This window comes from Podarcis vaucheri (assembly GCF_965113315.1).
Source record: "Podarcis vaucheri genome assembly, chromosome: 3".
Classification (NCBI taxonomy): Eukaryota; Metazoa; Chordata; class Lepidosauria; order Squamata; family Lacertidae; genus Podarcis; species Podarcis vaucheri.
This window is the reverse complement of record NC_138761.1, coordinates 102742095-102755426: the sequence shown is the minus strand read 5'-3', so window position 1 is coordinate 102755426 and position 13332 is coordinate 102742095. Positions and strand designations below refer to the sequence as shown.

At 39.3% G+C, this 13332-nt stretch overlaps 1 protein-coding gene across 2 annotated transcripts in view; it reads left to right on the top strand.

Annotated features, from left to right (window-relative positions):
- The window catches only part of CSMD1 (CUB and Sushi multiple domains 1), a 997036-nt gene that overhangs the window by 505133 nt on the left and 478571 nt on the right, over positions 1-13332 (top strand). For both annotated transcript variants that reach the window (XM_082215381.1, XM_082215380.1), the window contains exon 5: positions 3895-4102. In XM_082215381.1, coding sequence (XP_082071507.1) covers positions 3895-4102 — 208 coding nt within the window. The remainder of the gene's footprint in view (positions 1-3894; positions 4103-13332) is intronic.

The following is a 13332-nucleotide window of genomic DNA, read 5'->3' as shown; positions in this document are numbered from 1 at the left end:
ACAGGAATGTTTCAAGAAGACAGCATTTTTAAAAAAAATTCCAGTGAATTGGGCATTTCACTAAATTGCCTGCATCAGAGCCAGAAAGGACAAGTCTTTGAAGCAGAATTTATATTGTTTTTAAAATGTGTCTTGTATGATAGCTCAGACAGTAGAGCATGAGACGCTGGGTTATGAGTTCAAGCCCCACGTTGGGTCAAAGATTCCAGCATTGCAGTAGATTGGACTAAATGATCATCCTGGTCCCTTTTCAACTCTGCAATTCTACGATAAAACAAATTTTGATGTACCACTTTAAAACCCAAAAGGTTGAAAGGGGTGTTTAATACATTCAATTTCCAGGTGAGGAGAAAACACAGGAGAGGCTGCACTGAGATGATGATAATAATAATAATAATAATAATAATAATAATAATAATAATAATAATAATAATAATAATATCCCCCCATCTGGCTGGGTTTCCCCAGCTACTCTTGGCGGCTTCCAACAAAAGATTACAAATTCATTAAAACATCAGTCATTAAAAACTTGCCTAAACAGGGGAGTTTTTATTTCTAGTGAACTTTCAGTCTTCCTGCTGAGTCCCGTGGTCCTTGGCAGGACAAAAGACCATGTGCATCATTTGCCACAAATGAGAGCTCTATGGCATATCTGTTGTATTGATGTTAGTTCTCCATTGCCTGCCATCATTCCTGCATGAATCTGCACAGCAGCCGTGGTCATCTTCTGAAGCTCCACCCTGTGTTCCACTACCATGGCAGGCGTGATTGGTGGAGACATGAGGCAGGCCCTTTTGGTGGCAGTGTTGTGACACTGAACCTCCATACCGGGGAGCATTGCAAAATAACAACAAATATATTAGTGATACTAGCATACAAATATGTATTGCACAGGGGAAAATTGCTTGCAAAGATGTGTTTATTAGGAGAAAGTAGCACAAAGATGCTAACAAATTTTCTTGAGGGTTGTGTGTGTGTGTGTGTGTGTGTGTGTGTGCGCGCGCGCAAAATTTAGCAAATGCATACAGGTATGTTGATAACTGAATTTAATTTAAGGGCAAAAAAGGGAATAAATAAATCAGAAATCCAACCATTCCTACATGAAGGGCAAGCACAAACTGTATATTGCTATTTTGGCTGCAATGGCAAATTGTTGTTGCTTAGTCATTTAGTCGTGTCCGACTCTTCGTGACCCCATGGACCAGAGCATGCCAGGCACTCCTGTCTTCCACTGCCTCCTGCAGCTTGGTCAAACTCATGTTCGTAGCTTCGGGAACACTGTCCAACCATCTTGTCCTCCGTCGTCCCCTTCTCCTTGTGCCAACATCAGGATCTTTTCCATGGAGTCTTCTCTTCTCATGAGGTGGCCAAAGTATTGGAGCCTCAGCTTCAGGATCTGTCCTTCCAGTGAGCACTCAGGGCTGATTTCCTTCAGAATGGAGAGGTTTGATCATCTTGCAGTCCATGGAACTCTCAAGAGCACCATAATTCAAAAGCATCAATTCTTCAGTAATCAGCCTTCTTTATGGTCCAGCTCTCACTTCCATACATCACTACTGGGAGTAGTGATGGCAAATTGTAGTTTGTTCTAAAGAGGAAGTAAGCCATTGAATTGGAAGAATTCTGGTGAGTTTTCACAAGGACTTAAAAAAACAACCAAGAATTACAAACTGAAATGGAAATGTGGAAGACAGAATTTACTATTGGGCAGGGGGTAGAAACTGAGAGAAACCAAAGTTGACAGATTTGCCCATTGCTACTCCTCTATGCAATGTCAATTGCATGGAGAAATAAATGAAAAGCACTTATCTGTGGGTAGGATCTGCCTTCTGACTGCACAAGCCAGGCCATTCTTTCTTCTTCTAAAATGTACCTTCCGGAATTGATTCCTCTGTCATGGCTTTGATCACAGGCCACCTACCCACGGTGTTGCTCTCAGCCACTTGAATCCAATCCCTTAATTGTTTTGTATTGCACACATCTTCATTAGCTGATAGGTTCCTTGAGCCAGAGACTTTGTCAAGTTCCATATGTGTATATAAAATGATATTATGAGTATAACCCACAAGGACAATCATGATCAATGTAGGTTAAAATAATACAATGTGTAAAAGTGAAAGGGGCTTTATCATTACTGGGGGCGGAGGACAAAACACCACGTTGTTTATTATTGCTGTCTTTTCGTTTTCAGCTACCGTTTTGGTAGGCAGCTTAATGAGCTTTGAATTTTTCATGCCGCTGAACTGCAGAGAAGGCTTCCTTTGCAATTACATAAGTTTTTATACTAATAATACAAGCGCTAATGTAACAATTGTTCCCTTAAAATGCTTCCTGTAAAATGCTGTGCATGATTCACCGTGATAATTCTTCCAGTCTATTTGTGAAAAATATTTTGTTGCATGGCATATACTTTTGTGCTGTGTTGCAACTGGAAATTCTCCATGCATGACTTAATAGTTAATAGCAGAGAAGTAATAAAATGCTGACCTTTAATCCAAGTTCTGCATACTGTGCAATGCCGTGATATAAACATGAACCCAATGAAATTATGCACACAGAGAATGCATATTTGTTTCTCAAAAACATATATGAACACGTGAAGCTGCCATACATTGAGTGAGCCATAAACAAACCCCTGTGTTGCAATAAAGACAAGCTGAACAATATAACATTTATAGACTAATTTATTTATAGACTAATACAAATGATGAGAAATTACAACCAAAGTCTCTAAATCTTCTTCACCAGTCACAGTTGTTGTTGTTGTTTAGTCGTTTAGTTGTGTCCGACTCTTCGTGACCTCATGGACCAGAGCATGCCAGGCACTCCTGTCTTCCACTGCCTCCCGCAGTTTAGTCAAACTCATAATGGTAGCTTCGAGAACACTGTCCAACCATCTCATCCTCTGTCGTCCCCTTCTCCTTGTGCCCTCCATCTTTCCCAACATCAGGGTCTTTTCCAGGGAGTCTTCTCTTCTCATGAGGTGGCCAAAGTATTGGAGCCTCAGCTTCAGGATCTGTCGTTCCAGTGAGCACTCAGGGCTGATTTCCAGTCACAGTAGAATAATTCAAAAGTTTGATATATACATAATCAGTCACCAAATATTGCCGGAACAGAGTTTCCGGATAACCAATCTATTACGTTCAATGCTTCATCACCCAGACTTGTAAGAATTAATGTGAGAAGGATGCAGTTCAATTTCTTAACATGCCAATCTTACATGTAAGCAAATATAAACGCTGTAGAAAATATGCTCTGGATCAGTGCTCATACGATACTGTAGTCAGTGATGACTACATATTGAACGAAACAGATTGGTTATCTGGAAACTCTGTTCCGGCGATATTTGTTGACTGATTATGTATATATCAATTTTTTTGAATTATTCTACTGCGACTGGTGAAGAAGATTTAGATTCTTTGGTTGTAATTTCTGATCATTTGTATTAGTCTATAAATAGTGTTTAGTGCCATTGTTACTGGCCATTGTGTTGTGTTATATTGTTCAGCTCATACATTAAGTGAGAGCAGTGGTGGTGCTTGTTATTGTTGTTATTATTATGATTTTTATATGTGTTTTGGCTGAACGTTCTCGATTGACAGATCAGGATGGATGCTTAATAAACAGCAGAGCTCGTATAACCACTGCAAAAGCTTTGTGCAAATAAATCAGGATGAATGCTCAAACAGGGCATCTCAGGCAGAGATCTTTTCTAACATGTACTGCTTGTTATTTTTTTAACTGGAGATGTCAGGGATCACTTGATGCTTCTTAGAAATAATAAAATGTATAGTGTTTCTTCATCTCTGTATATACCCCCTTCCACGGTGCTGTTAACATGGTTAATATATTATTAGTGTGACCAATTCTATTGCATTTGTTTTTTATAATCAGCTGAAGGTGCTTGTGGAGGAACTCTCCGTGGGACAAGTGGAATTATTTCAAGTCCTCACTTTCCTTCTGAGTATGATAACAATGCTGATTGCACATGGACCATTCTAGCTGAGCCAGGAGATACCATTGCTTTGGTTTTTACGGATTTCCAACTAGAAGAAGGCTACGATTTCTTAGAGATCAGTGGCACTGAAGCACCATCAATATGGTAAGTCAATACAGTGGTCTCATTTCATATTTATAGAAGCCTTCAAAATTTAGCCATTCAAAATTGTGTATTCATAAATTGTTTGAAGTTGTTTGTTTTGAAGTTGTAGTCGTTGCTGTTGTGATGATAATAATGCCTGTATCAGTTCCATCAGGAATACATATGCATTAATCAACTAAATATTGTTAATGCTATTTTAGAAATATTTTATGGTGGGGGGGGGAATGTTAAGTTACAGCAAGGAATGAAACAAACACCTTTAGAAATGTGTTCAGAATGATGATGTGGTAGGATACTGCCCTCTAATGGAAGGATCCAGAATTATTTTTCTGTGAGTCATCATAACCTCTTAATATATAATTACACTTTAAGGATTTGTGGAGTAGAAATGTGCTTCTCATTTTGATGAGAGGGAATGAAAGAGAGAACTGACTCTACCAGAGAGTGTTGCTTTGCATTTAATGATACTTCTAGTTTTGTGACAACCACTGCAATTTAGATAGCAGCACGTCTAGCGAACTTTAAGAGTATCTCACCAAATAATAACTTCTAGCAAATAGGACCAGTTTTCTCATATGCCAGGTTTCTGCCCTCACGCTGACATTTCTACTCTTTGAAAACTGTTCCTGTTCCATTATTGCTGACATCCCTATTTAAACCCATCAGTATGTTCACACATACATCTAAGTACACACACACACACACACACACACACACACACACACACACCAGTGCTTTTTGAGGAACAATTCTGGAGTACACCACTCATTTGGGCTGAAGCATGAATGGTTAACATAATTCACATAGCGTTCTGAATATAGTAAATGATATCACATGCCTAAAATTAAACTTGTGTGCAGTTGTTCAGTATTCAGCTGAATACTGAATCCACACTGAATCTACTGAAAACAGGAGCGAAAGACAGTGTTTCTAGTACCTATCTTACCTCAGTTCTATTTTCATTCCAATAAATTGTTTTGATAATACACTTGCTTACTTCACATACATTTTCCAACAGTTGTCATAGTGATTATCTCTGTGATATTAAAGTGATACCAAAGCATATTGATGACACTGGTCCTATGTTTTTTTGTGCTGCAGCATTCAGGAATGAGGGGGCTGTAGCTTTAGAGCATCGTTTGAAAAGAGGTAGTTCAATGTTTCTCACATTTATTTATAAACTAGTTGCTTGTCCATCCCCCCCCCCTTTTCAAACGTGCTTCTAGATCTCAGGTCTTTAACGAACATTCAAACTGTTGGTGTGGGAGGTTGAAGTGCAGAGGAGGCATCGAAAATAGGTCATTTCGTCTTGGAACAGGGCAGGCAAAAACAAGCAGAACAAATACAAATAGGGAATGAGTTGTCAGGACTGTTTTAACAATTAGCAGGATCACACTACAGTCAATAAAGATGTTAGCTGTTTCACTTCTTTAGTATGTAGGCCAGCCCTATGTATGTTTATTCAGAAGTTTATACTAAAAAAAAAGGGGGTTATATAAAAAAAATGTGCACAGTGCCATCAAAGTGGATGCAGAAACATTATTTCTTCCTCTCCTATAATGCTAGAACTAATGGTAAGCCTATGAATTTGATCACCATGAGATTTGGCAAACTCAACTTATGGACTTTGTTGCTACATGATGTGTTGATGACCACTGGATTTAATGGGTTTCAAATGGGCCAAGGCAAATTCATGAATAGTTACCAGCAGCTGTGTGTTGTTTAAAGTAATGCCGTGCCACACTTACGAAAGGTCAAAACTTCAGTTTGAATTTGGGGTGAGATTTAGTGGTGGATGGCTTGGTGAAACTGCTTCACTTCTTTCTTTCTTTTTTCATTTTCTAGCCATGTTTCTCTTTGTGGGGTGGAGAACATTGCAGAGCTCCTCCAAGTTCAGCTACAAAAGCAGCTGCTATTTTTGATTTCCCAGAATCCTTTCTTCTGAGGGGTATTCTGGGAAATCTAAAATTGTGACCACTAGGCCTGAGAGTCTCTCTCCCCCCACCCAAAAGTTGCCCCCTAACTGGCAAATGAGAAAATGTTATCCCATTTCACTGAAAATGGACCCATGAAATTAGGGAGGGGGGGCATAGCTATAAAAAAGTACATTATGGATCACTGGAACATTTGAGAGTAAAGAATGTGTACTCTGGAATTTACTGTGTGAAAGGAACAGAAATTATTCTGGCTAACTACTTTTTAAGTAGCAAAACTAATTTTAACCTGTTTACCACAAATCACTGTGTTATATTCCAAAAAGGTAATTTAGGTTGATGCCGAACTGAAACAGCTGTTTGGTTACAAATATTCATGTTTCTTTTATTTGCCAATTTTCTGTCTTTCACTAATTACTGATACCGTAAAAGGATTATTTGTTCTTGGAAGATTGAGGGTATATAATTATTTGCCCCCAAAATTTTATATGACTGCCTCTATTTATTTTTTTGGCTTGTTGCATAGCCTTGAACATGGAAAACAGTAAGTCAGAATAGCAACTATGTCTCCCAAACAAACCATAGTTATATTACTCACTTTCACTGAATGCTGTGCATAGTGGTAAATGTAATTCTTTATGTTTTGATTGTGTGTATGTGTGTGTATGTGTGTATACAGTGTCTATGTTTATGTCTCTTGTGCTTTTATATAATTTAACGGGAGGAGCCGCCATATAATTACAGCCTGATAGAGCATTTGTATTAGTTTCCAAGAACTCCATGGCCTGACCTAGAAGACGTACAGTATTTACATTTTTATCCACCAATATATTGATCATTCAAATAAATAGCCTTCATATTTTTTTTGAACTATTTCAAAATATATTTTTACAGGATACTTTGAATGTTATTTAGAGCTTTTGCCCCAAGTTCCAAATGCTTCATTCCCTCCTGAAGCTGCAACAATTTCATGGAGCACTGAGTTAGGGAAGGGAGTAATTTTGCCCAATCTAATGCATTTTCAACAAGGGACATAACATTTCAGTGCTGAATGTCTTTCATGGTGGGAAAAGGCAGTACTGGTACGAAAATTACCTTAAATGCTCAGCATCTTAAATCTTTTAACAGTTTCAGGCTTTGATTGAAACAACTTAGCCAATGTACCTGAATTTTGAATTCTTTAGTTTAGAAATCAAGTCTCATTATCCACCAGCCGACAAAGTGGTTAAACAATATCTTTGATTGACTAGTGCATTGGGTTGAAATTGACTTTTTAAAAAACTCCTTACACCTTATGGGTTCTCCTTTTCCTGGCATTTTCTTCGTCTGGAAAATACCCATGTATTGCTTAAACCTTGAAAATCTTGTATGCTAAGGAATAATTTCATAGGGTGGCATTCAACTAAGTTTTGAAATTAATGAACATTTCTGTCCATCCATGAATCACCAGTTCTGCATTTATATATTTGAAGTAATGCATTTAGTGAAAGCCTCCAATTTAAAAATAGTTCAACTAGAGTTGAATATTCTATGGCTAAAAACATTGAGGATGGTTTTTCTTTTCCTTACTTTGAAGATAAGGCATGCACACCAAAGAATGAACATTTTACATTGGTTCTTCCACTCAAAGATGTCTGAAACCAGATGGAGGTAACGCTAATAACATCAGTAACAGAGTGGTATAATTTATTGTTCCTCGTAGTGTAATCTGTAGTTCTTGCTTAGAGACTAGTCATCTGTTCAGATCAAAATGCATTCAATGTGCAGGGTAAAGAGAAAAGAAGCAGTAAATTGATGCTTAATTCACAGAGCATTAGCACTTCTTCTGCACCTGCTAATTTACTACCTACTGCGCAAGCAAACTATAAAGGCTTAATTCACATCCATCATTCCACCTCTGAATCTGACAGGAATATAAGATTGTGATTACGCTTTCAGAACCTGTGTATGGCCTATGATGTAATTTTCCAGGGTACGTTAAATTACATAAAAGGCAGTTGGTTTCTAAAACTTAATGTGTATTTATAGAAAGCTGAGTGATGCCTTGCTTTGGTAGTTCATAATTGGTTGCCCATTTCATTTTAGATGCAAACTATATTCAGTATCAGCAAATGGAAGGGAAAACAGTTAACCTAGTTCTTCAAAGTACATATCAGAAAGAAGACATGTTATTCACCTGGGTAAAAAGGGGGGAAAAAGAGAAAATAAAACACCTTGCCTAGTCCCCCCACGAGACATCTATTTGCTATAGACTGTTTCCTATCACATTGCTTAGACTTTCTGACATTGTGTTATCATATTCCTGTTACATTCATTTTTCATTTCATTTTTAATGAATTGGTTGGTTATCCTACAGAAATCTCAGATAATTTGAGCAAGATTTTAACTCTAGCCAAACAATTAGTTGAGGGGCAAATAAAAAGCTATTTATAACTGCTGGTGTTTCCCATTCTTTTCTTTTTTTATGAATGGATATATTTCATTTGTAACATCTGAGAGTTTCCTATCTCCAAAATAAGTGACAGCTAAACCTTTGCAACATGGTGGTCTGTATGTGATTTTGGCTATTTGGATGAAGACTCGTGAAGTTATTCCATATACATTCAAAGTCAAATTCAAAGAACCAGTGTGATTGAGTGTTAGATTTCAGTCAGCAATCAGCTCAGCTGCCAGTCCCAGGAAAATCTGTCTCTCGGTCTCACAGGAGGGAGAGCACATGATAAAATAAGATATGTACCACAGTACCAATCTCTGGGATGCCTTATAAATGTTGGAGGAAATGTATGAAGCATATAACATCCAAAATCTTAACACTTCTGGTAATACTGTATTGCAAATGTCATTGCATCTACTATTAATTTTTATCTTTCTTTGTTAAAATAACAAAGTACTCTAGGAAGTTCTCCAGGAAGAACATGAGAAATATTATGGGCATTTGGGCTGATCTTTCAGCACTCTTTCTGTGACTTTATTATTTAACAATAATATATCATATTTTTCCGTGTAAAACATACCCCCCATGTATAAGAAGCCCCCTATTTTGGGCGACTCCAAATTAAGAAAACCGGGGGAGATTGCCCATAGTAGTAGAGCTTTTTTGGGAGGATTGCCAAAATCACTCACCCGTCTGATCTACACTGCCACTTGCACGTGTCACAAAAGCCACCTATCGCCTGCCCCCTCACTGGAAGAAGCCACCAATCGCCCGCCCAATTGCCACAGCGACAGTCAATCAACACCGGCCCTTGCTGCGGCCACCAATAACACACCCAATAGCCGCTGATAATCTCCAGCTCATGGCAGCAACTAATCCCACTTTCCCTCATGCATTATCAGTGTATAAATATTTTTTTAACATAATTTTTAATTAAAAAAACCTTGTCTTATACACGGAAAAGTACGGTATGCATAAAGGAGATAGAAACTGACATTGTTGGGGGGCATTTTCTAATTGGAAAAGAGGCAGGCAGGGAAAAACCCCCACTCGTAATGATTAGTTCAGCAAGGTGAGATGGAACGACAGACGTGCCGCTGAAAGTTCACTGGCATGCTGCCATTCCATAAATGGTTCAACTATTAAGACTGCAGTGGCTTGCATTAACTCAAAGTAAATTCATCAATGAAGTGTTCGCACAATAATGTTCAATAAACACCTTTGCCCATTGCTATTACTGTTTAGTTTACACACCAATTTTATTGATTGCTGCTATAGCACCGAAAGGATATAACACTCAAGTTCAACTTGATACATATGTTGGTCACTGCATTTTTTTTAAAGGGTCTGGCAGGCTGGTTATATTACATGCACATGTTTTTATTTTATTTTGCTGTTTATAGCTTGACTGAGAAAACAGGAACCTACATTGTACTGGGTGGTGAAACACAAGAGTTATGGTTGTAGAAAATGTGTGTGTGTGTTGATTGAGCCATCATTTGTATTGCTCCCACTCACATAGGCATTATAATTCACATAGGCATGTCACGGTAAAACAAACTAGAAATGTGTATTATTATCATACAATAGACTTTTTTTAAAAAAAAACACCTTGATAATCTAGAACCCATGGGAAAGCTATTTAGAAGATGGACAGTGTTGCCTGGTGACTCTTACCTAAGATAAGTGCTGGGCTAAGCCCTGCTCAGGTGTTCCATTTCTCCAGCGTGATGACCATTTGGGTGAAAGAGAGCAGGAGTGGGGTGGAAGATGAAAAGCATTTTCTCTGAAGTGGGGAGCCCCATTCTACATTCATGGAAGATCCCTCTAAAATTTAGAACACGGTTTATACTTAACTGTAACATGTGTGGGTAGCAGCTATGAGTAGAGGAGACTGCCTTCTTCAGAAGAATGCCCTTCAACCAGTAGAGAGAAGAAAGGTCAGAGGGCTGGAGTAGGCAGAGCTTGCCAGTGATGGCCCAAGAGAGGGAAATGAATAGCCAAATAGGGCTAAAATCCATGTAGAATGATTCTTGGTGTACTGATAAATGCTAAAAGTAAATGTGGATAATTGAAGCAAACCTGTTCTACATACACTTACCCTGAAGGCCCTCTTCGATGCAAGATGTTTCTTTGACATCATTCACAATGACACCAACAATATAACAACCTAGGAGTATTCCTTGCAATATTTTTGCTTCAAACATTGCTTGCTTGCTGTAATGGTTGCCAGGGCATCATAGCATTGCTCAATTGGCTGCACCTTGGCATGGTTCAGGTAGCATAGGAACATCAGATTGGTTCTGCCACTGTACCTGCACAGTGCTGAGCTGCTGCGCTGCTTCTACATCTCTCACCCTTTCTGTATCCATCAGCAATGCTCAGCTTTAGGAAGCAGGTGAATAACACCACCCCACCTGTACAATCCTGCTGACTGCAACTGCTTGCTTGTTCATGTATTCATACTTCGCCTTTTCTGTGTAGTCCAAGGCAGCGATTTAATTATAGGCATTTCCACTATTGTAGAGAATAGCCAATGCCCAGTTTGCTAAATGACCTGTCTCTTTGGCAGTAGGAAATGTTGCAAAGCAAACAGCAAGCATTTTTTCCTCTTTTGCCCATGTTCCTTCTTTGGGCCCAGTGGATAATATTTATTTAGCTCCACTGTGTGCTAAATCTATATTAATTTCTGCAGCGCTTTAATAATGAAAGTTGTAGAAATTAATACCATTCAGTGGTGCATTGCAAAGCCTTTTGTTTATGGCAGTATTTTGTGAGAAGCTAGGGTGCTATAAATATGTTAAATCATTTCCTGTTTTTATATCAATAGGAATCCATTATGTAAAAATAATTTCTTAAGGGTTTTGCATGCTCTTCAGAAGACTGAGTATAAAGTTTATTAGATTAATATTAATCTGATTTTCAAAGATCAAGGGACCTTGCACTCTTCTCCAACAGCTAAATTATACATATCTTTTATGAATGTTCACTTCTCTGTTTTGTTTTAGCTTTCCAATATGTAGAACCACAGAGTCCGCATATAGACTTTTGTTCTAGCGATTTATAGACTCAGATATAGACTTTTGTTCTAGCGATTTATTTTGATTTGTGCATGGTAAGATAATTATTCTTGCTGTTCCTTAATATTTTACTATGCTTTCCAAAAAAAAAAAAAAATGACTGAATATATACACTAGTTGTGACTCTTGCATTCTTAAGACCAATAGTCCCCAATACAGTGAGTCAATCTTTATTGTTTCAACCATGAGTAACAACAGAGGAGAACCCCAGAAATAAAGAAAATGCAGAATAGCCTATCTGTAACAATGAAACAAAACTAGAGCATTGGGGGAAGATGTGTCAGTGACTCAGAAAGACGTACCAACAAAGCAGTGATATAAATAGTCTGGCCCATGCCCAGCCAAGCCAGTTTCACATTCTTGCAACTTTCGGTTTCAACAGAATAAATTCTACAAAATCCTTCTAATCTTAGCAATTTTGCAAAGTAAACTGAGTGATCTTCAGAATAGCATTGTGAAGATGGAAGATAGATTTGGCTGTGAAATCTTTCAGGCTTGCCTCCAGCTTTATCACCTTTAAATTGTATGCTCACAATGCCATTATGGTAGCTGCATACTATATGCGATGTTATCAGATGGATATTGCGTGGCAAGGCCCCCAAACCAGCCCCTCGTTAGAACAAAATTCACACTGACACAGAATTTTGGTTTAAGGTTATTGGACAAAATTTTAGGCCACAACTTTATTGATTACAGGAATGTGAGCGGTATTGGCTTAGGCATTGGCAAAGGACTATATTGGACTCCTGCCCCCTTTGCAGGAAGTCAGTAAGGGTAAACACCCAAAGAGGAAGCCACATCGGGGGAACCCGCTGGTAGCTCTCCTCGGTGTCCCCAGAGGCCTGGCATGGCCCTAGCCCCTCAAGCGGACTTCGGACAAGATCCAGGCCCTGGATTCCTTTAACGGAATGCCCTTGGTCAATGGAGGGGCAGGCGATGGCTGAGAGCCAGTGTGGTGTGGTGGTTAAGAGCGATAGACTCGTAATCTGGGGAACCGGGTTCACGTCTCCGCTCCTCCACATGCAGCTGCTGGGTGACCTTGGGCTAGTCACACTTCTCTGAAGTCTCAGCCCCACTCACCTCACAGAGTGTTTATTGTGGGGGAGGAAGGAAAAGGAGAATGTTAGCTGCTTTGAGACTCCTTGGGGTAGTGATAAAGCGGGATATCAAATCCAAACTCCTCCTCCTCCTCCTCCTCCTCCTCCTCCTCTTCTTCTTCTTCTTCTTCTTCTTCTTCTTCTTCTTCTCCCCTCCCCCACAAATCAATGAGCCAGTGCCTAACTGCCAAACCTTACAAAGTTGTGATGATTGCTAAGAGGAAGGCGAAAACCAAGTGGCCAGTGCCAATCTGCCAAATGGAAAAATTCCTACCTGGCCCCCATCCCGAGACAGGCGACCAACCAAAGTCCAAAGCAAGGCCAGAGGATATCTAAAATAAAGGGCAGATGGGCGGGTGTTCAGCAGCGCAAAGCAGGTGCCTGACACGCGTCACGCTATCACTTTTATATCCCCCCACGATCACCCCACACAAAAGTGACTGGCCAAGAAGCCAGGGTGATTGTGGTGCCACCCTGGCATGATGGCATTGCTCCGCCTATGCCAGGGGGGATGAACCGGCCTGGGGGCCTGCCCGCAACCAGTACCATCCTTCAAGATGATCCCACTTATCAGACTAGTCATGGCAAAGGTTGACAAGAGGAGATGAGAGGAAATGAAAGGAGACTATCTATGGCAGAGCAATGGATCAAGTCCATTAGGTTGAAATCCTATAATCACTAACCT